At 41.4% G+C, this 25,282-nt stretch overlaps 1 protein-coding gene and 1 long non-coding RNA gene across 2 annotated transcripts in view; both read right to left on the bottom strand.

Moving 5' to 3' along the window:
- Positions 1 to 4,793: 4,793 nt before the first annotated feature.
- The window catches only part of ETNPPL (ethanolamine-phosphate phospho-lyase), a 32,097-nt gene continuing 11,608 nt past the window's right edge, over positions 4,794 to 25,282 (bottom strand). Inside the window, exons 5-14 of the mRNA XM_086962006.1 lie at positions 23,850 to 23,924; positions 20,955 to 21,048; positions 19,478 to 19,594; positions 17,171 to 17,253; positions 16,171 to 16,396; positions 12,753 to 12,907; positions 10,804 to 10,893; positions 8,668 to 8,798; positions 7,807 to 7,859; positions 4,794 to 5,979 (exon numbers count right to left, since the gene is read on the bottom strand). Coding sequence (XP_086818132.1) covers positions 5,857 to 5,979; positions 7,807 to 7,859; positions 8,668 to 8,798; positions 10,804 to 10,893; positions 12,753 to 12,907; positions 16,171 to 16,396; positions 17,171 to 17,253; positions 19,478 to 19,594; positions 20,955 to 21,048; positions 23,850 to 23,924 — 1,147 coding nt within the window. The 3' untranslated portion in view covers positions 4,794 to 5,856. The remainder of the gene's footprint in view (positions 5,980 to 7,806; positions 7,860 to 8,667; positions 8,799 to 10,803; positions 10,894 to 12,752; positions 12,908 to 16,170; positions 16,397 to 17,170; positions 17,254 to 19,477; positions 19,595 to 20,954; positions 21,049 to 23,849; positions 23,925 to 25,282) is intronic.
- On the bottom strand, positions 6,205 to 6,554 carry LOC147728116 (uncharacterized). The gene is made up of 2 exons (XR_015309362.1): positions 6,423 to 6,554; positions 6,205 to 6,362 (listed from the first exon to the last, which is right to left on the bottom strand). It is a non-coding gene; the product is annotated as an uncharacterized LOC147728116 (long non-coding RNA).

Here is a 25,282-nt window from a genome sequence, read left to right as displayed (position 1 = left end):
GCTGAGAAAGCTTGGGAGAGAAACCTCTCAGCTTCTGTAGGCAATACATGGCTGTCATGCTGTCAGTTCGAACGAGGACCACCTGGCCCACTATGTAGGGAAGGAAGGCCAAGAGAGCTAGATGAACAGCTAACAGCTCCAGACAGTTGATGTGTAAACCAATGTGACTGGGACCCCACTGGTCCTGGATCGTCAGGTTCTGTAGATGCACCCCTCACCCAGTAAGAGAGGCGTCCATTGTAAGGGTAATCTGCAAAACTGGGTCAAGAGAAGGTTGCCCTTGCAACAAAGTATTGGTATTCCATCACTGCAGAGAGCGATGAATGTGGTGGCTCATGAACAGTAGGGGGCATATTTCAAAGACGTTGTGACGTTGTGGTGGCGATAGGGGCTTCGCCTTATTTACAAGGCAGGGTTAAGCCACTTAACGTGGCTTAATGCTGCCTTGTAAATAAGGCACCCTTTCACGCTGTCCTTAGCAGGTAAGGAGAAGGCAATGGGTGTTTCAGTGGGCATTCCACCGATTGATTTTGACACTGCCCTCTATTTACAAGGGTGGCATAAATAGGAGGCAGAGCCAAAATTAAGACCTGGAAAGCCTTGTCTTAAACAGGCGAAACAAGAAGAAATGCTTTATTTCTCCTCGTTTTTGCTGTTTCCATGTGTGCTGCCTTGTGCAGCATACATAGAAACAGCAAATTGCCATTTATTTACATAACCAATTAAAAAAATTACTTTTTGCAACTTCTACGTGTGCTGCATTAAGTTTCAAACGCCATGAATGATTGTTTATGTGCAAGAAGGTAGACTCCTGCACATTAATAATAATTTTCCCCAATGCAGAAACCTGTGCAAGGGTGCCTGCATTGGCGCTAGGAAGCTGAATTCAGAGCCAGTGCTAGGGGAAACACAGTGGTTCACTGCATTTTTGTGAATACAGTGCATCCCTGCGTTTTCAGAATGGAGAAGAGAGACGTTAGCAATGTTTGCTTGAAGCCACTCTTCTCCATTATGTTGTAAATATACCCCTAGATCTTCCCATTGGTCGTTCACCTGAGACCATTGATGTGCTAAGCATTCCTGCGGTGGGTACATGTGTAACTTCACCCAGTGTGGGGAACTATGGCGATGCAGTAGGCTATCATGCCGAGAAGGAGCATGACCATCCTGACCGTCACTTGTTGATCTGGCTGAAAAAGAGGGAGCAACACATGAAAGGACTGGACCCTAGCCAGGCTGGGATAGGCCTTGATGACCTCTGCATTGAGGATGCCCCCTAAATAGAGTGGGATTTGAAGGGGTAGGAGATGGGACTTTACTGTGTTGATGATAAAGCCCAATTCATGAAGCAGGTTTTTAGTGACTTGGGTATGTGCGTGACACTGCTGTTGTGTTCTTTATCAGCCAATCACCCAGGTATGGGAATACATGAATCCCCTGTTTTCACAGGTGTACAGCAACTACTGCAAGGCATTTTGTAAAAACGAGGGGTGGTGGTGACCCCTAAGGGCAGCACATTCAAATAATAGTGTTTGCCACTTACCACAAACCAGAGGTAGCACATATGTGCTGGGTGAATTGAGATGTTGAAGTGGGTGTCTTTGAGTTAGAGTACAGCCATGACATCATGTTGCTATAGCTGCGGAATTGCACCCTGTAGAGTGACCATATGGAAATGTTCTGACAGCATGCACTCGTTGAGTGGTCTCATCCAGAATGGGCCTGACGGACCCATTCTTCTTGGGAATGAGGAAGTACAAGTAATACACCACTGAACCCTGTAGGTGTTGTGGCACAGGCTCTATAGCGCCTTTGAGACGGACCGATTGAACCTCTTCCCAAAACAGCCGTTGATGCTCTTGGGAGAGGATGTGTCTTCAGGGTGGCATGTTGGGTGGTGTAGAAGTGAGCTGTAAACAGTAATGATGTTAAATGATGTCTAATACCCACCGGTCTGAGGGAACATGTTGCCAGGTGGGGAAGAACATTTGAAGTCATCCCCCAACAGGTTTTATGTGGTCTGGGGGAGAGAAGTGGCAAGTCATTGTTTGGTTGAGGCTGCTACTTTGGGGGAACCACCTTTGCCTCTACCTTTGTTGCTGTTGCTACAGTAGGAACCTCAAAGTAGCCTCTTGTGGAGGTTTACTGAGCTGGTGTTGGCTTAAAGCACAGTTTGGTTTTGGAGCCCCCAAGATAAGATGAGTGGTGAAAGGAGCCGCGACTGGTGGGTGTTTGTAAGGTACCTTTGCCTTCTCTATCTTCTCCAACATCTCGTCAACCTGGGGCACAAAAAGATGTTCCCAGTCAAAGGGCAGGTTGAGGAAATGCTAAACGTCCAGCTTGAAGCTGGAGACACAGAGAGAAGTGTGTCTGCTGCGGAGCATGCTGGGTGTAATGACCCAAGTAGCTGTGTCAGAAGCATCTAAGGCACATCTAATGGTGCTGTATGAGATGAGCTTTACTTCCAAGACCAGGACATGCCCTCTCTTACGGTGCTCCTCTGGGAGACATTGGAGGAAATCCTCCATCTCATCCCATTGGGGCCGTTATACCTGGAAAGCAGGTTGATGGAGTTGGCAATGCGCCAATGATTGGTGGACTGCGCTGCGCAGTGCTTGCCAACAGCGCCTATGCACTTGTTTTCTTTATCCGGTGGAAGGGCATCACAGGTACCTTGTGCGATGGCCCGTTTGCAAGCAGTATGCACTACCAGCAAATCGGGAGGGAGTTGGTCATAGTGAAGCCATATATTTCCTATCAACTCAGGGGGTGGTTCTCAAGCCTTAAATGGCTCCTTGAAAATGTCAGGTGCAGGATTGAGAATTCCCTTTAACATGGGCAGGTACAACATGGTACAGTGGACAGAGAAAAGAGTTTTGAAGAGGAAGTCCATTTCAATGGGCTTCCTGTGTATGTCCACCCTATGGTATGATGCATCCCTACCTAGGAAATCGTGGTAGGAAGTAGTGTCGTCTGGAGGGGAGGGCGGGACAGGGTAGAGGTCCGGAGCCATATCCCCTACAGGATACACATTGTAGGAATCCTATGGATCTCCTTTTAGGGGCATGTCATATGGTTTCTCCCACCCCATGTTTACCCAGGTCAGAATGTAGAGAGTAAAAGAAAGTGGGTCAGGTAAAGAACAGTTTGGGCTGGTATTGCTGGAGGCCTGGGTGGTAAGGTAAAAGAACAGGCAGTACAGGCTCAGGAAGAGGACTGGTGGCCCTGTCTTGCTTCATCCACTGCTTGGGTGGTGGTGGGAGTTCCAGGATTTTCTGTAAGCTAAGCTGTCTCTTTGAAGGATGAGTGTCTGACACCAAAGGCTGTGTAAGAATTTGTCTGGGGTGGATTACAATATGCCTCCAGCAAGCGTCAAGGTCATCCTGAAGTTTTAAGAGGACCAGTTCAACTGGCTCAATGGACGATTTTTCTGTCAGCATTGAATGCTTCAGCGCCAGCACCAATTTGGGTTTCAACAACAACGGTTTTGGATCTAAAAGTCAGGTCGGTGCCAAGCCGAGAGTGTGCGGCACAGAATGGGTTGGTTTCAGGATCTTCTTCGGTGCAGAGTAGGAGCTGGGCGTGGGATCCGAAGTGGACGGTTGGTGCGGACCATATTACAAAGGCAGTTGCGGCCCTGAAGCTTGTTTCCGTGGGTCCAGAGTGGCTGAATGAATCTTACGGTGTGGAAGCTCCTAGTGTGAGTGGTGTTGAGAGGAAAGAGGAGCGATTACTGTACTCATGGCCTGTTGAGCAGGTGGGAGGTCTTTGATCTAAAGGTTGGAGCCGGAGGTGGCTTTGGACGAGAAAGCCTCCTTGTCAGAGGCCGATGATTCCCGTTAATGTTCCCTCCTCGAGGTCTTGAGTGCCGAAGCAGTCTGGGGTGTCTTTACCGTTCCTGCGTGACATCTCAAGTCGACTGGAAGGATCGACAGGCGTTGCAGGAGGCCTTGTCATGCTCGGGTGAAAGGCAATGTTTACAGACTTGGTCGGTCCAGGGGCATTACGCACAACACAGAGGGCAGTATCCAAAGGGTATCCATTCTATCACAGACGGGGCATAGTGAGAGCGGAAAAAGCAGAAGAGTAAAAGGCCCTGAAGTCTACTGGATGTTTTGTTGTGTTATGTTATAGCAAATTATAAATCGCTCAAATACCCGGAGGCATCTTGGAACTGCAATAATACAAAGCTCAGGAAATAAGCCTTTACTGGTTAATGAATGACCAGGTTTTTAAAGATTTTGTAATGGATAAGAGATTGGTTCCGGATTTAAGATTTAACAGCAGATAGTTCCATTATTTGGCCATGGAGGTAACAAAACATCAGCCACCCCAGGTGAGCGATGAAACTTAGGGATTGTCACTTTTTTTGCTGAATGGAGCCTATTGTTTAAAAACCTCTGTTGGATATTCAGATAGAGACCATTGCAGTAGTCTATTCTAGATTAAACCAGTTCAGGTGCCACTGTTTTCTGTAGCTCCTAAGGAATATATGAAAAGATGTTCTTATTGTCTTTAGGATGTATTATGCAGAGTAGAAGATCGAATTGACTTGATTCCCCAAGGTAAGCCTGTTGTCAACTACAACACCCAGGTTCTTTACTTTCCTAACCAGAGTAGGAACTTTGTCCAGGTCTGGAGGCCACCGCCATACAGTTGCAAATGATTTTACTGCTCTGTGGTCAACCCTCTTGGCTGCAGAGATCAGCTCTCTCAACATAATTTGCCATTTCTCATTAAACCACAGAATAAGCATATTAAGATAAACGAAATAAACAATTGGAGTCATTGTATTCAAGGCACTGTAAATTTATTATGCAGTTTTTAGGTTCAATACATGAAGTGCACTGTACTCTTGTAAACAAAGCATCACTGCTCAGCACAAGTACTGTTTTATTAGACTGTACTTGTGAAGGAAGGAAAAGTCAAAACCTTAGCTATACCATGTTTACCCTTGAATACAGTTGCAGCAATTGAATAAATAAATCCTCTGCTGTGCAACACAGAACATAAAGTATGCACCACAAATAGGCTTCAGAAAGGCATACAAATAAGAAACAAAGTGTGCGAGATAAGAGCCCTCTCTCTTTGTTTAGCATACGCTGCTCCTGTTAGTAAACTTCAACCTGCTTGGTGACATGGCTCTTTCTTGACCAACACATCAACCCTCCATCAGCTACCTGAACCCTCGACCTGGTTGAAATTCTAGTGCAGTAAAATCATCTGGGGTAAATAGAAGATCACAGTACCTGCACTTCCCCCAATGTCATTATTGCGTACCAGCTGCCCTCCACTACCCTCCCAAGCTTCGATACTTCTTCATCTGTTGTGGCCATCTTCTTTATTTCTCTATTATAATGTAAGCATGAGGAAGCCCTTAACGTGTAAACCACTGTAAATATATAAATTCACCCACTAAAATATCCCTCAGAACTTTATTAGAATAGTTGTGCTGCTGCAATTTTCTAATGTTCTTAAAGAAAGTAGTGGGCAAAAAAAGGCACAAAGCAGCAGAGTTAAATCAAAAAGGAAGACAATATGGGCGAGGTAGATCTATCAAATTATGTTACGCAATGCGTATTGTTATGCAATATCATTTGAAGCGCACTTAGCGTATACAGTATGCTCCTATGCAGATGGTATTTTGAAATCCCTGTACAATTTGAAGTTGTTTTTAAGATTTACTTCATCAACTCCTCCATTAAAACATGGAAATATTTACTTTTCAATAGCTTCTATTGAAATATCCATTATAGTAAAAAAAATATATCACATTCTCTCATGCACACAAGTCATTCATCAGCGTTACACTCAATCATCCGCAGGCAATTCTTGTTATGAAGAAGCAGCAGCCGGTTATGTTCTAATCCTTTTGCCAGGCTTTACATAGCTGTCCATGTGAAATCCATGTTTCTGCCTGCAGGCAGCACCATTTGTAAGGGCCACAGTTTCGCCATCAGGGCAAGCTTCTTTGGAAGTCTGCAAGAGGGAATTACAATGAGTAACAAGTTTCTTGACAGCCGCTAAACAGGAGCATCAACATCTGCCTCAAAACATGATCTTTTCGGGCTGTTTTCAAAATGGACCCACATGCACGCATGCCCACGTGCACGTACTATGGCTTTTTACAGTACTCAGTGCCTTTTTCCCAGAGACCACTCTTTTGTAGCATTACCATATCACTGTATGCCATGAGGGACACCATTTTCCAGTCCTGGGCGATTTTATTAACAACATAATGCATTCTGAAAGTTGTAGTCTTGCTTCAATTTAACTTGACCAATTGGACTAACACCCTTGGCAGCCTAATGCATTCTGGAAGATTTAGTCTTGATTCATTTCAGCTGACTCAACTGGACTACCTCACTTAACACCCTAATGCATTCTGGAAGATTTAGTCTTGATTCATTTCAACTGGCTACCTCACTTAACACCCTAATGCATTCTGGAAGATTTAGTCTTGATTCATTTCAGCTGACTCAACTGGACTACCTCACCTAACACCCTAATGCATTCTGGAAGATTTAGTCTTGATTCATTTCAGCTGACTCAACTGGCTACCTCACTTAACACCCTAATGCATTCTGGAAGATTTAGTCTTGATTCATTTCAGCTGACTCAACTTGACTACCTCACTTAACACCCTAATGCATTCTGAAAGATTTAGTCTTGATTCATTTCCGCGGACTCAACTGGACTACCTAACACCCTAATGCATTCTGAAAGATTTAGTCTTGATTCATTTCAGCTGACTCAACTGGACTACCTAACACCCTAATGCATTCTGAAAGATTTAGTCTTGATTCATTTCAGCTGACTCAACTGGACTATCTAACACCCTAATGCATTCTGGAAGATTTAGTCTTGATTCATTTCAGCTGACTCAACAGGACTACCTCACCTAACACCCCAATGCAGTCTGGAAGATTTAGTCTTGATTCATTTCAGCTGACTCAACTGGACTACCTCACTTAACACCCTAATGCATTCTGAAAGATTTAGTCTTGATTCATTTCAGCTAACTCAACTGGACTACCTAACACCCTAATGTATTCTGAAAGATTTAGTCTTGATTCATTTCAGCTGACTCAACTGGACTACCTAACACCCTAATGCATTCTGGAAGATTTAGTCTTGATTCATTTCAGCTGACTCAACTGGACTACCTAACACCCTAATGCATTCTGAAAGATTTAGTCTTGATTCATTTCAGCTGACTCAACTGGACTACCTAACACCCTAATGCATTCTGGAAGATTTAGTCTTGATTCATTTCAGCTGACTTAACTGGACTACCTCACCTAACACCCTAATGCAGTCTGCAAGTCTAGTTTTTGGTTCATTTCTATTAAACTAACTGGACTACAAGATCTGAATACAATGATTTGTAAAAGGAAAGGCCAGGACTAGAACATGGAGACTTCTGATAACTTTGCTCTGTAATGCATCTGTTTGCTGTTACATTTTAATTTAGGGCTTAACCGATGCTTACTGCGCAAGACATGCAACAAAAAGCTCTGTAGGTAGGACGTGTCATGTTTTAAACATGTGATCTGTAGGTTGTTACAGCCCTGGAAATGATATCCCTACAGTGAAGTAGATTAAAATCTGGGGCAGCAACTTAATGACGGAGTCTGCTTTCTATGTGACTATTACTTTGAGCTGATTCCTGATCAAACATCTTATAATCAAGAGTTTACTACTGAATGCATCATGCAAAACAGTTATACATCGTTTGACTGAACTAATTTAGCATTATTTACATTTCAATGTTTACAGGTACATCTTTAGTTATTGGCTTCTCACCTTTCTTTTATGAGCTGATCTTTCAGACTGCAGTCCTGTTGCCTCTTCCAAAACTGAAACAGTCAATGTTTATAAATTAGTAACCTGAAATTTCACCCGTGACTCTCTTGCGACAGAAGTATGTATTATACTTTACACCTACAAATGATGGTGCCAGCACCAGTGACATAAACTACATAAGCATTTTTCTTGGAGCTGCAGAGTTTGTGGCAAGAGAAGAGAAAAAGAAACGTGATTTGTAGAAATAAATCAATTTTGGACGTTATGCCCCATATCTTCGATGTTTCTGAATTGGGAGTAAAGCATTAGATATGGTCATAAGATATGGTTAAAGCAGAGTGACAAGACTTGCTCAGGGCAAGATACTTATGAGCGATGGGAGAGATAAGGGCATGGAGTGAGAAACATTGTGGAAAGAATGCTATTGACATTAGGCGTATGTGTATCTGTTATGGTGAAATGTATTTTATTTAACTACTTTTACATTCGATATATCCACTTCCATATCACTTTTTTGTGATGTCATTTGCATTAATGACCGGTAGGATGTCACTTCGTCGGATGCCACCGCAGTTAGTTTATATAATGCTGTTTGTGATGTCAGTGGGATTATAGGTCAGACCTTGGTAACTCCTGTGATGTCATCTGGGGTGAATAACATAATAGGCTGTGACAATACACAATCTCTAACTACCCTTGGCAGCCCATATCTATGGCCACCATATCTAGCTCAGAACAAAATCTCACAGGGATTTCTCCCAGAAAAATGGCAAACAGGTTAGGTGGAATTAAGGAGGAAGGCATGCCACAGCTGCTGAATGCAGAAAAATAGAAAAATACGACATAAATCCTGATACACACCTTGAAGAATCTCATCAATTTTGCTGACCACGTGCTTGACATCTTCCTTAGTGAAACACATAGGTGGTTTGAATTTGAGGATGTTTCTGTAGGGCCCATCTGCACTCAAAAGGATTCCCTCCTCTTTTAGCCTGGTTGGAAAGTAAAGAGAATGCTTTTTGCCAGGGGAAACCAGTTTGCTGTACACAATGCAGTTCAACACTCAGATCCCCATAAAAATAGCATGTTCAAGAGCAAGATAAAGCCAGCTCACTGAACAAGCGATGCCAGAATGTAAGTAGGTGGGTAGCACTGGCACAATCTGTGGGACTGGAAGAAGAAGCACTGGCTGGCTTCTGCATTGCTTCCAGGATGGGCTAGGGTTGCAGATGAAAAACCCTGCCAAGCCCCATTTCTTTTTCTTTGAAAATAAAATTTGTTTGCATCTCTGCCCTGAAGGCCAACAGTCTTGGACAGACTTAAATATACTTGTCCTAATCACTTTGACATTGCCCTGTTACCATAGTGCTTCAGAGAAGATCAGTTGGGTCTCACTTTACTATTACCATCTAAACCAGCGGAGATTATCTCCTTTGGTGCCACTGCCAATACCACCTCAACCCATGTCAACATACTTAGGTGATACCCAGTGCTGAGGTTTTCAAAATATGTCAACCTGATTCACTGGGGCTTCCAAACCAAAAGCAAGGACTGTTTCTTTGAGAAAGCTGAACAAAACTGCAATCATCCTATAGCACTCTAGTCTGCTGGGGAATGAGGGCCTAGTCATCTGCGGAGTACCACAAGGATCATCAATCAGTCCCACCCTCTTCAACGTTTACATGAGTCCCCTCGCGTCCATTGCGCGACAACACAACCTTAACATCATCTCTTACGCTGACGACACCCAGCTGATCCTTTCCCTTACCAAAGACCCTAACACCGCCAAAACCAATCTTCATGAAGGCATGAAAGAAGTAGCCGAATGGATGAAAAACAGCCGCCTAAAACTTAATTCAGACAAAACGGAAGTCCTCATCCTAGGATCATCCCCCTCTGCTTGGAACGACTCATGGTGGCCATCGGCCCTGGGCACGGCACCCATACCCACAGACCACGCATGTAACCTAGGCTTCATCCTAGACTCCTCCCTCTCGATGACCAGACAAGTCAACGCCGTCTCATCCTCTTGCTTCAACGTACTTCGTATGCTCAAAAAAATCTTTTGTTGGATTCCCACCGAAACAAGAAAGACTGTCACCCACGCATTGGTCACTAGCCGACTGTACTATGGAAACACCCTCTATGCCGGAACCACAGCCAAATTACAGAAAAAACTCCAACGCATCCAAAACGCATCAGCCAGACTCATTTTGGACATCCGCGCCAAGCTCACATTACCGGACACCTGAAAGACCTCCACTGGCTTCCCGTCAACAAGAGAATAACGTTCCGTCTCCTCACCCACGCACACAAGGCCCTCTACAAACTAGGACCTGAATGCCTCAACACACAACTGTCCTTCTACACACCGACCCGCCAACTAAGATCCTCCAATCAAGCCCTCGCCGCAGTTCCGCGCATCCATAGATCCACCATGGGAGGAAGATCCTTCTCCTACTTGACGGCCAAAACCTGGAATTCCCTCCCCACTCATCTGCGCCTTACCCAGAATCACATTTCCTTCAGGAAGGAACTTAAAACTTGGCTATTCGATAAATAATGCACCCCCTACCCCAAGCGCCTTGAGACCCTCTGGGTGAGTAGTGCGCTAAACAAATTCCGGAACTTGAAATTAGGTGTTAATGTATACCACATCATTTCTGGTCTAACCAAAGGAATTGAAATGCTGCTTCTTTGCTAGCCATTTACAATGTTGTCAGTTTGTTATGGCTGCGTGTGACAGACCATAACATAAACAATAAATGCTTTCACCAGTCAATAACCTGCACGTAAAACATACATCACAATGGAGGCTTTATACCAGTGAGAGTTTGTCTGAATCTACAGAATGTATAGAAATCGCACCATACAAGGTTACAATGCAAACTGCCAGATAGACTAATTGAAGGCGCAAAAACTATATATGGCTTATAAAATGTCACAGAAAAACTACTGATTACGTCATGGTCCCCTTTAGAAGAGAGAGGCACTTACTTGTATATGACATGCTGAGCTTCAGCTGTGGCCGGCGTCCTCTTCTGCCGGTCTTTCACCAGATCCACCCCAACAAACAGGCCAATGCCTCTGTACAAGAGAAGATGAGCCGTTTAAATGAGGGCGGTGCCGCAGTCAAATTTACACGCTGACAAGATTAAGCATTGTGCACATTTTTCTGGTGTGGTTCATCATAGCGTTGTGTTTGGAAAAAGTGGTAAAGTACGTGTACATGGTGGTTCATAACAGGCAATGTATTTGCGTGAGACAGGAGGGCATATGTCGGTATGCAACATTTCTGTACCTTAGGTGCACAAACTATTCAGAAGTAACAATGCAAATGCAATGCAAAAAAATAGAATATAGCACAGTGTTCATTGAAAACAAGTAGGAGTATGGATGTATTTTACATAATTGTTTGCAGATTTTATTGAAATATATATTGTATCTGAATAATGTATTTATGGTTATATTAGATGGAAATTATTATATTTGTATTTGTTACCATATTTTAATACAGTACTGTTTTAAGGCCATTGGTCTAAATAAACATATCTTTGATTGATTGATTGAGACTATTCAGAAGAAACAATGCAAATGCAATGCAAAAAAAAGAATATAGCACAGTGTTCATTGAAAACAAGTAGGGGTATGGATGTATTTTACAGAATTATTTGCAGATTTTATTGAAATATATATTTTATCTGAATAATGTACTTATGGTTCTATTAGATGGAAATGATTATTATATTTGTTACAAGATTTTAATGCTGTACTGTTTAGAGGCCATTGGTCTAAATAAACAGATCTTTGATTGATTGATTGATTGAGACTATTCAGAAGTAACAATGCAAATGCAATGCAAAAAATAGAATATAGCCAAGACGGCAGTCCAGGTTTAGAATTTTCTAAACCTGTAGGAAGGAACTTCTAATGCTTGTGATCCAAACGTACACCATGATGAATTAGGCATGAGAAATGCCTCAATCCATGCAGTATTTACAAGAGGCGTACTGGAGTGGAAGACAAATGAATTGTAATTATTTACATAATGAAAAGGAAAGGAAAGCAATCTTTTCGTTTTTCTAATTGTAGACTAACATAACATTAAGTAAGTGCAGGGATAAGAACATATGAGGAGGCGCACCTGAATGCATGTGCAACGCAAAGTGCATGCAATAGGCACAAATTATATGGAAATTATTTTTTAAATCGCGGTTAAGCATTGTATTCCTTACATGTTTATCCCCATACCACTGTTATTAGCCAGAGTTTCTGCAAAAACACTCTACTATAAAGTCAAGCTAATATGTTTAGTAGCAATAAAAAAATGGGGTTGGCACGATACAAAACGTATTCATTTGCAAGAGGTTCTACATGGAGTTATAAACTGGTCAGTAGCTAGCAGCACAGAGAGGCAGAATAACTGTTGCTCAATAGATGTTAACAGTTTGATAGACTCAAAATAGCATCCAAAGATTTATAGTTGCGTTTTCAGATTTTGGATCCAAATTATTAAGGAGTTTTGATGTAATCATACTGGACTGAAAAATGCCATGGCTACGTGAGAAATGTGTCCAGTTTCATTTTTTAATTAACTATACATAATCTTTCTTTAGCTGGTCAAGACAAATGCAGTTCACTGAGCTCTCCTTTGCCTATGAGAATAGTTCAAAAAATGCTGCTCTGTGAATTTAAAACCCAGCAAGTAGCTACTACATTGGAGTCTGTACACCTTTGGGATTTTGAACATTTACTTTTTTTTTTACCCAATGCTCCTACGAAAGGCCAAAAATGAAGGAGGAATATAGGAGTGCTCAGTGTATTTTATGGACATAAGGCCCTACTCTGAACCTGCTTCTTTAAGAAAGAACACCTTATAAGTTCTGAATTTGTTTCTTTTTTTTAACTTGTTTATATTATAAAAGTAGTTGCTTTTATGCTCATACCGTATGTCTCCTATGAGTGGATGTTTTTCCCTTTGCTCATTCAGCTGCTCAATAAGATAATCCCCCACTCTGATGGCATTTCCCTGGAGGTCTTCTTTCTCAATGATGTCCAACACCGCCAGTCCAATGGCACAGGACACAGGATTCCCGCCAAACTGAAAATTAAAAAATAGATACAGATTAGAACCATGTTTTCCAGTATTATGTTTAAAGGACTGCAAGGGCTGCATTAAACAGAAAGTATAACTACTGTATTAAACAGAAAGTATAACTACTGCATTAAACATGAAGTATAACTATTCTCCTAATGTGGCTTGTCTTTTGAAACATCTAGTCTGGTGATGTTGCTTGCAAGGCACCAGAATTTCTCGTTATTTATCAATTTATATTTTAACAGTTATTTAGCCGTTTTTTTACAATCAGATAAGTGAGTAAATTTGTTGATTATTCTCCACTAGTGACCTCTCATCTACGCAGATTTCAGTAGAAGGACAGTTTAAATAGATTTCAGAGGTTGCATGAACTGTTTGTGGTTGGGTTCAGATCTCAATTTAGGGTTGAGGGTGTTCCACATTCAAAGGCTTGGGCTACCACGTATCTGCTGCCATGATTTATCCTCGAGTGTTGGTTGATCAAATAAGTGGTTGCTAATTAAAGGTTTCTGATAGGTGCATATAGTGGTGTCGCTTCTTATAGGTTTGCTAGGGCTTTACCACAGTTTCCCCTGTTGACTGTATCACATACCTTAAATTGCCATGGGCATTAAAGATATCACTAGCAAAAAAGATGGTACAGAAAATAGAAGGGCAGTTTTTATCAAAAATATATAGAAATGTTACTGCAGGCATCAATTTTGCATGTTCAACTGTTTCTCAAGGTACATCAAACAGAACAAAAGGCTGTGTAAGTGATTTAAAAATTTACTTTATTGCTGTTTGATGTCAGAATGAACACTCCATTTATTGGATTCAAATGAAGGTATCTACATTTTGAAGTTATAAACCTTTACATCCAACCTACAAGACTGTGGGTCGGGATGTCAGCTGCATCGGCTTCTCCGCTATGGCTGAGGAGCATTACCCCCCTGCCAGCAGTGTTAAAAAACATTTTTAAAAATGATAATAAACCCTGGTTTATTGTGGTTTTATTTTGTTTGCATGCCGAGTCTTGTGAGTGGGGCCTATGGGGATGTTAGGCACCAACTGGGAGTGGTGGGCACCGCCATCAGTGCGTATGATGGCTTGGCCTGTCGTCTAAGCCCGGCCAAACTGCAGTGCGCACTAAAGCTCTCTCGAATCTTGCTGCATTGCTGGGTTGGAGACAGCAAAGCACAGGCTCACAGTCTCACTGGGAGCACAAATTCTCTGTGCTCAGGCCAATCCTGAAGCTGCTCTCATGCAGGAGAGCTGCTTCATGGTTTGGCCGCAAGGGAGGCTGGGAGCCTGTGTCTTCAGTGGAGCCATGAAAAGAGAAGAAGACTGGCTGCGGGAAGCAGGTACGTTCTTTCTGTCCCCCCCTTTTTTTGTTGTTGTCTCCCTGCCCCTCTTCTCCATACTGGCCGCTAATGGATGTCAGTTATTTTATTCAGCACGCTTAAACAAAATACAATTAAAGAGAATGGCAATGAGTGTCCCACGCCGCACAGCCAATTAAAAAAAAGGTGAAGTGATGGGTAAATGGGAAAAAAAAAGGTAAAATAGAAGGCTATTTATTGAGATGCATGGCATTTAGGCACCTAATATTTTTTTTCCAAACCTGTGTTTATAATAGTTTAGCTTCGTATTCCACAGAATCATTGCACCGTGCTATCAAAGGTTATACTGGTGTGCTATAGAAATTCATAAACAATGGCTAGGTTAGTGGATTTATACGAGCAGCATTTTACTGTAAGGCACCAAAAGAAAGTTGGAACCAGAATGTCGAATATTTCAATTTACTTTAATGGAATTCATTACCAACCCTACGTGTTGGAGGAAAACTATGTTGTTCCTCAAACAAAAACCACCCCCTTTAATGTCTTCTTGAACTGCTACCGAAGTATAGGCTGTGAGAGCTGACAGGTGATATTAGCAGATGACATAACACAATGTTTGCTGAACCTTTACTTACCCGATCCCAGCAGACAACATATTTAATTTTTAGCTGCTAAAAAGTTTAGGTTCAAGAACAGTTCAATTCATGCTCACCTCTGTACAACTGCTCTTCCTTCTGTTCAAACACTCTAGAATTTGCAGGAAGTTAATTTGCTGCTTGATGGGATTGTTTTGAATCCCTGCCATACATGTTCTTATATTAGAGTGCTTTTTACGAATGCTTGAAATTTATATTTTGTATATTATATGTTCTTTACTCGCATGATAGCCAATTAATGTATGATGACCGTTTGTCATGGTTTGATATCATTGTTTAAACATTCTCTTTCAGCAAGCTTGAATTGCTGTGCCCTTTTTGACAAAACAGAAGCCAGCCAACTTGATTACGGAACCTTCTACATACTTGATTTGAGATTAGTTTTATATGGTAATATTGGGCTAATTGCAGTATGATTTTCTGTTGACGCTTATCAACGACAATATATATGGCAGAACTAAGTGTCAAATAAACACATTACTAATTTATAGTTTAAATGTTTTTTGCTACTACAAATTTTACATCTCAAAACACAAATGATAATCCAGAATTGGGAGGGTGTCATTAGCAGTTGACACATTCTGATTTCCTTCATGTACATCTATTTTTACGAAGTGCACATTCACCTTTAGGTATCCACACCTACTGTATGGCCAGCGAGAAGGAAGCATGTCTTGATTTCTTGCATTGAAAACAGAATGGTCAAGGGCGCATGCATATGATGCAAAAAAGGTGCACCCCCACTGCACCCTAAGGAAGGAACAAAAGATCCCCGCCAAAGGGCCCCGTACTGGGTGCCCGTCGGGTATTGCAGCACCGATCTGACGAGGGGCAGGCTCATATGATGAAGCATGACACCTAGCTTCCCCTCCCTCTCTCTTCAGTGTGGGTCTACCCATGGCTTACCCCCACCTTTAGTATCTCCCTGCTCTTTTACTTGGTCTCAGAGAAACTCCATACCCTTTTTGCGGACACTATCATACGACTCATAAAATCAAAATAATATTTTCAACTAGAAAAGATTAATCAAAGCGATTTCTGCTTTGTATGTTTGGTATTTAAGAAGCACTTGTTAAAAAAATGTAACAAAGATGTAATGGACTGGATTTGAAAAATTTGTACCAGTAACTTTTTGAAGAACGACATTTGACGGGGAAAATTATTTTAAAGAGAAATCACTGCAGTGCGACTGAAAAAAAGCACATCACATTGCCAGAGCACATGCATGCAAGGGTCCTAAGGTTTGGCATATGCCTTATCTTAAGTAATTATCAGAAGTGTAGCTTACCGTATTGAAATATTCCAGTCCAGAGGCCCCAAAGGCTTCAGCAATCTCTCTCGTTGTTACCACGCAGGACATGGGATGGCCATTGCCAATTGGCTTCCCCATTGTGACAATGTCGGGCACGCAATCTTCTCCTTGAAGCTGGAAGGCCCAGAAATGTTTCCCAACTCGGCCAAAGCCAACTTGGACCTCGTCTGCTATGAAAACGCCTCCTGCTCTATGGACATATCTGAAAGCAAAATATATATTCCAACAAGATGCCACCTAAAAAGCCTTATTTCAGCTCTAAAGCAATGGAGACTTACGTTACCAAAGCATTTGGTATACATTGACTGAATTATTTTTTAAAGAACATTACTTGAGATAATTATACTACTATTACCTTAATATTTTAATGGAATGGGAATTTCGTTCATATCGTCTGAAACCAACATCAGATTGTTAGTTAGGTCACCATGGCTCAGCAGTAATTAAAATCCACTGGTGGCTCCAAATTTTGTCTATAAATTACTTCTCTAATAACCCATAAAGAGTATATTGTTCCTGAGACATAAAATTTTAGACCACTCAGTAGTAATTAAAATCCACTTGTAGCTCCAAATGTTGTCTATAATTTACTTCTCTAGTAACCCATTAAGGAGTATATTGTTCCTGGCACCTACATTTTTAGACCACCAGCATTTTCACGTTTGTAGACCAGCCTACTGTGTGCTAAGTATCATTTAGAAAAATATCATCCCATTGGGCATAGATTTTCTATTATTAACACCCACTTGCAATATTTTTGTAAACAAATTTTAGGATGATATTTGCCTCATACGTTATGCTAACTAGAGTACTCTGGTGCCATCACTTTACTGTTTTTATTCGCGGGCATTACCACAGCAAGCCTTCCAAGATAGTTTCACCACCTGCACTCTAGCTCAATGCTTTTATTACAACCAGTGAAATTATGTCTTAAATATAATTTCATGTATCAGCATAGCACAAACTAAGTACATACTCTGCCACTTTCTGGAAGTAACCTGCTGGTGGAATGACTTGACCTCCGCAACTCTGCATGGATTCCGCGATAAAGGCCGCAATCTATGTAAAAGAAGATGACATCTAAGCACCTAGTCATGCACACAAATCTTGAGCATTAAGACACGGAAGGCATCATCAAAACTAGCATTTAGCTTTACTCAAGAGGATTCTTTAAGGTTGCAAATTGAATAGCAGTCAAGATTGTTCTTAGAGTGATAATGTGTAATCATTTATTTTTATACTTCTTACCTCAGCAATTGAAAGTTTGTTAGGTCTGGTTACAAATAATAGGGCATGTAGTGACTAACTCAAGTCCCTTAAGGTGGTATTATTCAGAAATGGTATTATTGGCCGATAATATTTTTATTAAGGTGAGCTACAGATCTAAAGGTAGCTAGTATGATTTTTCCAAAGGTTGTGACTTATGGTCAGCGGCTAGACGTCTTCTCTTCTAAAGAGAACACGAAAATCGATTTGAATAAGGAGAGAGTTGGCGCTATAAGCTGATTTCGATGATGCTTTCAACATTACAAGTTTAGAACAGCAACTGGCAGGAGACAACAGATTTCACGCAGACTTTTGTCATAAAAGACGGTCCGCAGGTCGTCTGCAAATTAAGGAAAATGGACAAACCACTGCCAGTTGAACATTAGAGATGGGAAAGTGTGTACAATGGTTATATGACATAAGGAGAGATTCGAGGTTATGTCTGACACAGTTGAGTGTCCATCTTACATTCTCGATCCATCGGTCGGCGTTAGGAAGATCTATGGCAGCAAGCCCTGGGTGCTATCTTTAAGACTCTGCTATGTAACTGCATGCCTCCCCAGAGGAATTGTGCACCCCTATCTAGGCCTTCAACAGGTCCATGTGAGGTGGCCGTTCAGTCTTCCTGGAAACAATGATGAGTTGTAATGTCTTTATCAATATCAATGTACACTATTCTCGAAGAGGCAGACTATAGTGCAACACACGAGGCTCGCCATAGGAGGTGAAAGTTAAGTCTTTAGCACAACTGGTTCTGCCATACGTTTTGGTGCAGTTTTCCTAAGATATGCAAAAGGAGGGAAAAAACAAAGGAAAAACTGTCAATTAGTAAAAATGTTTGTAGTTGGTTGGGAGAACAACACAGGCTACTGATCCGTTGGACTAAGAGAAAACTGATTACAGTGCACAGAAAAACCTCACACCATTTGAACTGCAGGTTGCAAGTATGGTTTGCCGCATATTTCCATCACACGAAAAAGGTGACTTGCGTCTCTACAAATTACCATTACATTTTATTAACTAAACCCATGCTAACATTACAAGTTCATGAATTCATTTCAAAAGTATGACCTGCTCTAGAAACCAAAGGAACCGGTCCGCAGTGATGTCCAATCGTATGGGTTCATTTGGCCTTCCCACGCTCCTTTTCGAGTTAAAATAATCGACCTTGTACATGCAGTTCAAATGACATGGGAGTCAGTGTGCCACAAAAATGGGGAAAAACAAGTGTGAAACAGCTATTAGGAAGGACAATGCATCAACTTCTGCTGTCATGTCTAAAACAGAAATGGTTATATTGCTGTGTTGTAGCCCTGAAGTTCTGCCCACTTCTTTTATTTGTGCTTCTTTTTTTCTCATGCAAGCAACATCTTTGGAAATAGCAGGGAAAAATAAACTCTAAAGGCAGAGGTTAGCTATCTGCACCTCTCCCAGTCTGGAGGGCCTTATTGGCGCAGCCTGAATCTGTTAATTGAATCTGCCCTTGGTATGAATATAACACAAGCATGAAAAAAAAACAATAAGGAAGGCTGGGGAAAATGGTTCTTTCTACATTTCTGAAGGAAAATGAATAACAAAAGTGAGAGTGTTTCTTGTAACCTGAAATTTAACATCATCTTGCGGTCTGGCTGAAACTGTTTTCAGCAGCAGTGAGACTGGGGTGAATGACAGCCTGAACTGCGTCTTCACTGGTTTGGTGTTCCCATTGCCCATAAGGGATGAAGCCTGCAGAAGCCACAGAAACACTAATGGCAATGCACTTTAGGTTCTCTTCATATTTTCTTCCTAATGAATGCAACTTCCACAATGAGGAGAAAAATGTTGGGGCCTAATCCCTGCCCAACAGTGAATTTCCACTCAACACAGGGACGACATTAAAATACATTGTCACCTCAGTATGTTGCTGTCATGGAAATAAGAAGTACACACATAAAAAGAAGTGCACACCATAAGCCCCTTGGAGCAGGTTGTTGTGACCAGACTGCCCTGGAATATATCAGTTTTATCCAGTACAAACCTTGCGATCCTTTCCGTGAACCTCCTCGATGATCTGTTGCACTTCGTCTGCGTAAGCGGAGGCAGCATCTGGATGGTCCTCCCTGTATTTACCTCGATAGATATCTGGTGAAGGAGCCTGCAGAATTCAAGAATCAATATGGTAATAATGTAAACATCTTTATCTCATGAAAAATGCCATTTCATTAAGAGGAGGAGAGTATGACCACTCTGTTAATACTCTCACAAAACAAAAAGCATATAGTTGTGCAACAAAGTTACATTATCTCATTCAGGTAAGACTTGAATGCCAGCAGCTTCAAATGGTGTTCCCTTTTGCATTCTACTAATAGTAGGTGGCTGCCACTGTGTGGACACCAAACTTGCAAAGCATCACCTCTGTGGTAATCTCTTCATCGAAAAACAGTGCTTAATTTGTGCAGGGTATTAGAATTAAGCATCAGCAAACACTGCCACAAACTAAGCATGGACCTCTATTGTGATGTCTCTTCTGGATAGGGTATTTAATTTTGACAGTACCCCACATAATTGCATTGTCAGTTTTTTTGCAGAGTACATCAGAAGGATGCTTAAAAAGTAAAAGTACTTTTGCAAACTATTACGAAGCAATTGAGTTCAGGTCTGGGGTGAGCTGCAATATTCCAAAATGTCACTCTTGTACAAGTGTGATCCTAGTAGGTAGCTGTAACACTGACATTTGTCAGCTCTGGCAGGGTCAGTGGGTAGCGCCAACTTAGAAAGAAAAAGTGGAATGGTGCACCCACAGAAAAACAGATCAACAAGTTTTCAAGTCCATTTTTCTAAAATCTTCCTTCATTTAAATCCGGGTTTAAAAATTGCAATATTCATAAACTAAAGAATACAGCCAACACGTTTCGTTCAAGTTCTACTAAACTTCATATGGGCCTTTTCTTATAACTTGTTTTGCATCAATCAATGGTATCCACGTGTAGGCAGTTGTGCATAATAATATTTTATCATTTGGTCTAATGCGGTCAGTATCCCATTCCAATACCAGGATCAATATCGTGAATGAAAGATCTGCATCCGGCCGTCAGTGGGTAGTGCCAACAGCATTGGCCTTCTGAGAAATACCTGGAGCCCCAGCATGTATTTATTTTATACAAATTAAACAATAGGATTATATTCCCCCTGCAGCCTTAGAAACATTAGCTAGTAGTGTGGACCTCTGAGAATGTGTTTACCTATCAGGTCAAAAAAGCCCTCAAAGTGGCTTTCAATTCATGCTTAACATAATATATTTATTTTTAAACTATAGAAAACTTGTTTTTAGATATTTTTCAGACTGTTTTGTGCTACACAATTGGACATTTCTGCAAATGGGACATTTTTAGGTTTTGTGAGGTTGCTGGCATCAAGTAATCAAATGCAAATTACCCCCAAAAAGTTCAAATCTTCACATGGATGAGCATTCAATATCTAATGATACCAGACAGCTAGAAAGACATAAAACTCACCACGTGCACATGATCTTTCTTGGCCTCTTTGCCCAACTGGAGAAATTTATACGGGCTGATATCAATCAAAGAGGTGACATGGCCATGGTAAGCACTGAAAGTACAAAGAAAAGAAAAGAAAAAAATAAAGAACTCATCGCTTAAAATAAGACCCTGTCATCGTAGGACACCACTATAGAGGGGTTTTCAAATGTAGCAATGATTTCAATATAGTACTTTATGCAGGCATGAAATGAAAAAGAAATGGAGAGCTATCGGGTATAAAGGCACTCACAACTTGATGAAAAGATCAACATTTTACTACTGTCACCTTAGCTGCCATGAATGAAAACCAACAGAACAGATGTCACATTTCCTAGTTTTTCAACATATGCCACTTCCTATTATAAATTTAACATCTCTAACTTTTGAAAATCGTGAATTTACAATTACCATCTCAAGTAAAAACTAAACAAAATAGGTCAAAACAGAAAAAAAGGTTTTTAAAGCACATACGAAACTGCAAGCAAATTAAACACACTGAATACATGGAGATATAATTTGCAGCAACAAACTACTGTTATGCCACTGTGAGGGGAAGAGACACCCCAGCATGCAAGCATGCAAACTATCACAGTGACATAACTGACAAAAGGATAAATAGGATTGTATTTATGATTGGAAAAGAGTTAAAGAGATCACTTTTGTGTTCTTTATTGATGTTTCTTTGCAACAAATGCTTTCTGTTCCAGCACATATTTGTAAATATCCTTGTTAGGTTGTTATGCTTGCATTTCCCAGAAATACATGAAAGCCCTTCACTGGTATTGTACCTAATGGGAAAACTTTGAAAATGGGAGTCCATTTTCAAAATGTATTTCGATCCAAGATGATGTAATTTCTTTGTGTTGTGCGCACCTCGTGGTTTTACAGTAAAATTGGCAATCACGAAGAAACACAACGTGTTCTGTGATTGGATGTTCTAACACTTATTTTCATTAGTGGACTTTGGCAGGGAGTAACAGGTTTTGAACCCAGGCCAAATTATTGCCAGACTACGTTTAGGAGTTGGTTACGTCAGCGAGGACATTCATCTGAAAAATGATGACCACCGAAAGGTCACCGGTGGCCTGGTGGAAAAGCTACAAGAGTTCATCTGCATTGCTACACAGTTGCAACACAATCTGTGGGGCCAGCCTCATCACAGTGGAGCTGTGCTTATGACGAGCTGAGCTTGTCATGAACAATGGGATTTCCAACAAGTCAGCACCGGAGGAACATCTCTCCAGCAGCGATGGTGTTAAAGCAGTGTAGTAGCTAGACCTTATGCCGCCCTTGGCGGTCCTTGCATTTGCAGCCCTGTTACGGCCGCAGGTAAGAGCGACCCCAAACCTCTTACCGCCAGGGGCGGATCCCCCCCTTGATACACCACTGGTTTAAAAGGCAACATCCCCGGCTGGCTTAGTGCTGCTTTACTGTAGGTTTTAATATTCCTCTTCAAAGATATGTTGCTAACTTTACCTCTGGTGCTGAAGAATCTCCCTCTGTCACCTTGTAAGCAAACAGTGGCCCATCATAGGCCCTTTTGCAAGCTCATGATGACATGGGGCAGAGCTGTACAAAGATGACACTGCCTCGTAGCAGGAACTTCAAAAACGTTTGGTATTTTTTTTTGTTGGTTCTCATCTAAAACAGATTTCAACTGACCAGGCAGGGGGACTGACAGCATGCCCACTGTTTCAAAGCATGCTGTCATTTTCTTGCCTTGAAAGAAATGTGCCCAGCACTGCCGATAAATTGTTATAATAATTATTTTTGTTTTGGTGTTTTTTAAAAAAAAATGCAGATTAAGAATAGGGGTGGTTCAGTTACAATTGAGGGACAGAAGCAAGACTAATTGCAGTGTGTAGGATTTGTTTGCCCGCAATGAACCCGAGCAGCTGATTTTTTGGTCAGATTTTCTGTGACCTTACATGCATTGGTATCAGCTAACAGCACACTGTGCTCCAGACATCATTTAACTGGTAGAATTTTGATTACGCCAGAGTAATCAGTAATTTCAGTTATTTGCGTTACTCTTTGACATGAAATTACAGATAATTACGTGGTAACTCTTGCGTGCATAATTAAGAGTAATTTGGGGGGGACAGCACATTTAAGAAGTGCAAGCGGCTGCTGGCTATTTGGGTTGTGGCTGTTCCACTCCAAGGCTGACCTAGTCTGTATGTTTCACGTGAAATCTGATGCCATTTGTTGTCTGGAGTGCATGTTGCAGCATCTCTGTGATTGTCACCATATTGTCACCATATTTGTGCCTGTGATTTAGCGCTGTCTATTTTGGACGCAAGGGCGCATTTTGCGCTAAGAAATTAGCGCTAGAAGCCGGTAGCCAGTTGGAGGAAAATTCTACCAAAAGCACATTTAGCAAGCATGAGAGGCTACTCGCTCTCGCTATTCGTGTTCTGTTGCATTTAGCACTATCTTATTACATTATAAACATAAGTCAATTTTAGAAGCAACAGGAAATTTTTGCACTAAGAAATAGGGCTAACAGCAGAATTACTCTTCTTGCATAATCTTTAAGTAATTTCATGTGAATGTGCAACATGGAATTACACAAGTTACGCCCACCCATTACATTCAATGACTATCAAAGAATAGTCTCATAGCCAAGGATGAGGTACCAAGCCGATAACAAACAGGCAAAATGATGTCTGGAAGCAGTCCGAAGAAAATGGGTCTAAGGTTTTGTGATGGGTTTATTCCATTTCCAAAGTTCATTGATGTGAGTTGTTGCATGATAATTTTAGTTATCTGCCAATTTTGCAAATATTAAACTTGAGATGGACTGTATAAAACAGTGCCTTTTTTGGACACATCATTTGGGGAGCCCACACATACCCACATACAACTTACTGGTCAAGGGTTATCACATCCTCATGGCCAGTGTATTGCCTAGCCAGGCGTAAGGCGAGATCATTCGCTTCAGAGCTGTAAATACAAACAGTAAATTAGTGAGAAAATTTGCAAATTGCTAGTTCTGTGAAAGGCAAAGACAAACCTAGACAGACAGAAGAGAGGCACTCAATTAAATTTACCAATTAGTGGGCTATGTTGGCTAGTAATGCAACCTCCCATGAGTGGTCCACAAACCGGCAAGGGTTTTGAGTTAAACTGCTCATCCTTGTGATGAAGCCATCCACCTTTCTGTCCTTTCACTATCTGAGTTCATCCCTAAACTTAAAAGGCTTCAGGGTTTGCACACCTTCCTCTGCAAAGGTATGTGAAGGAGATGTAGTGGCCTCGCTGGGTGTCTCAAACTGGTTTCTATCATTCCCCGATTCTCATCTATCCGCTGCACATGTTTAGTAAATGACATGCTCCTCCTCTACCGACAAAGTACATATGATGAGGAAGAGGAAAGAAAATGTGTTCCACGAAGCTGGTGATGTAAAGGAGGTATTGAAGAGAATGCTGGATGAAGACTTATGTGAGCGCAGTGGACCTTGGGACCCAGTAAGGGAGTGGAGAGAGGTGACAGCTGAGGTACAAGGGCAGCCATCTTAACAATTGCTCGTATGAAGTAAAAGGAAAGAGGCACAGGAAGTACAGAGTTCGCAAGAATCTTTTGTAATTAAATACTAATTGCATTTGGAAAATTCATTCAATTTTCTATTATATTTTCAACGGTTTATGTTGCATGTCTTATACTAAAACATCCTTGTTCTTAGACGCATCTATGTCAAATAACAAAGACATTTCTTTATCATTTCGAACAGTGTGTGAGCAAAGGAGTATGAGGACTGTAAGAAGCTGGCTCTTTATGTGATATGGCAATAATCTGACATACCATGTAAAGAGTCAGGGGTTACTTTAGTAGTGGCTTGATATGCAATCCCAAAGTGCTCTGACTTACAAATATCATATGCAGTGGTAAGGGATATGGCATGACAGGGATGTGTGACATGTTGTGTTTTCACTTTTGTCTGCACCAAGACACGCAGCCTGCAATGGCAGCCTACACATTTTGTGCTGAAGCCCTAAGGGACCCTCTTTAGTACCTCTGGACCTAGGTACCATTTATTAGGGACTTACGGAGGGTGCTGAAGATTTTGCCAATTGTGTGAACAATTGTACAGTTGTGAAAGAGCTCTGGCACTGGGGACCTGGTTAGCAGGAACCGCGTGCACTTTCAGTCGTAATCAAATCATGTACCAGGCAAAAAGTGGGGGCAGCCATGTCAAAAAGGGGCACTTTCCTACAGGGACCAATTGAATTAGCTGAATTTTATGCCATTGCTTGGCGTCATCTAACCGAGCTATGTACCGGAACCATGACAGATGGGGTTA

The sequence above is a fragment of the Lissotriton vulgaris genome, chromosome 3_1 (assembly GCF_964263255.1).
Source record: "Lissotriton vulgaris chromosome 3_1, aLisVul1.2, whole genome shotgun sequence".
Classification (NCBI taxonomy): domain Eukaryota; kingdom Metazoa; phylum Chordata; class Amphibia; order Caudata; family Salamandridae; genus Lissotriton; species Lissotriton vulgaris.
The sequence above is the reverse complement of the archived record's forward strand: the minus strand, read 5'-3'. Positions and strand labels throughout refer to the sequence as shown.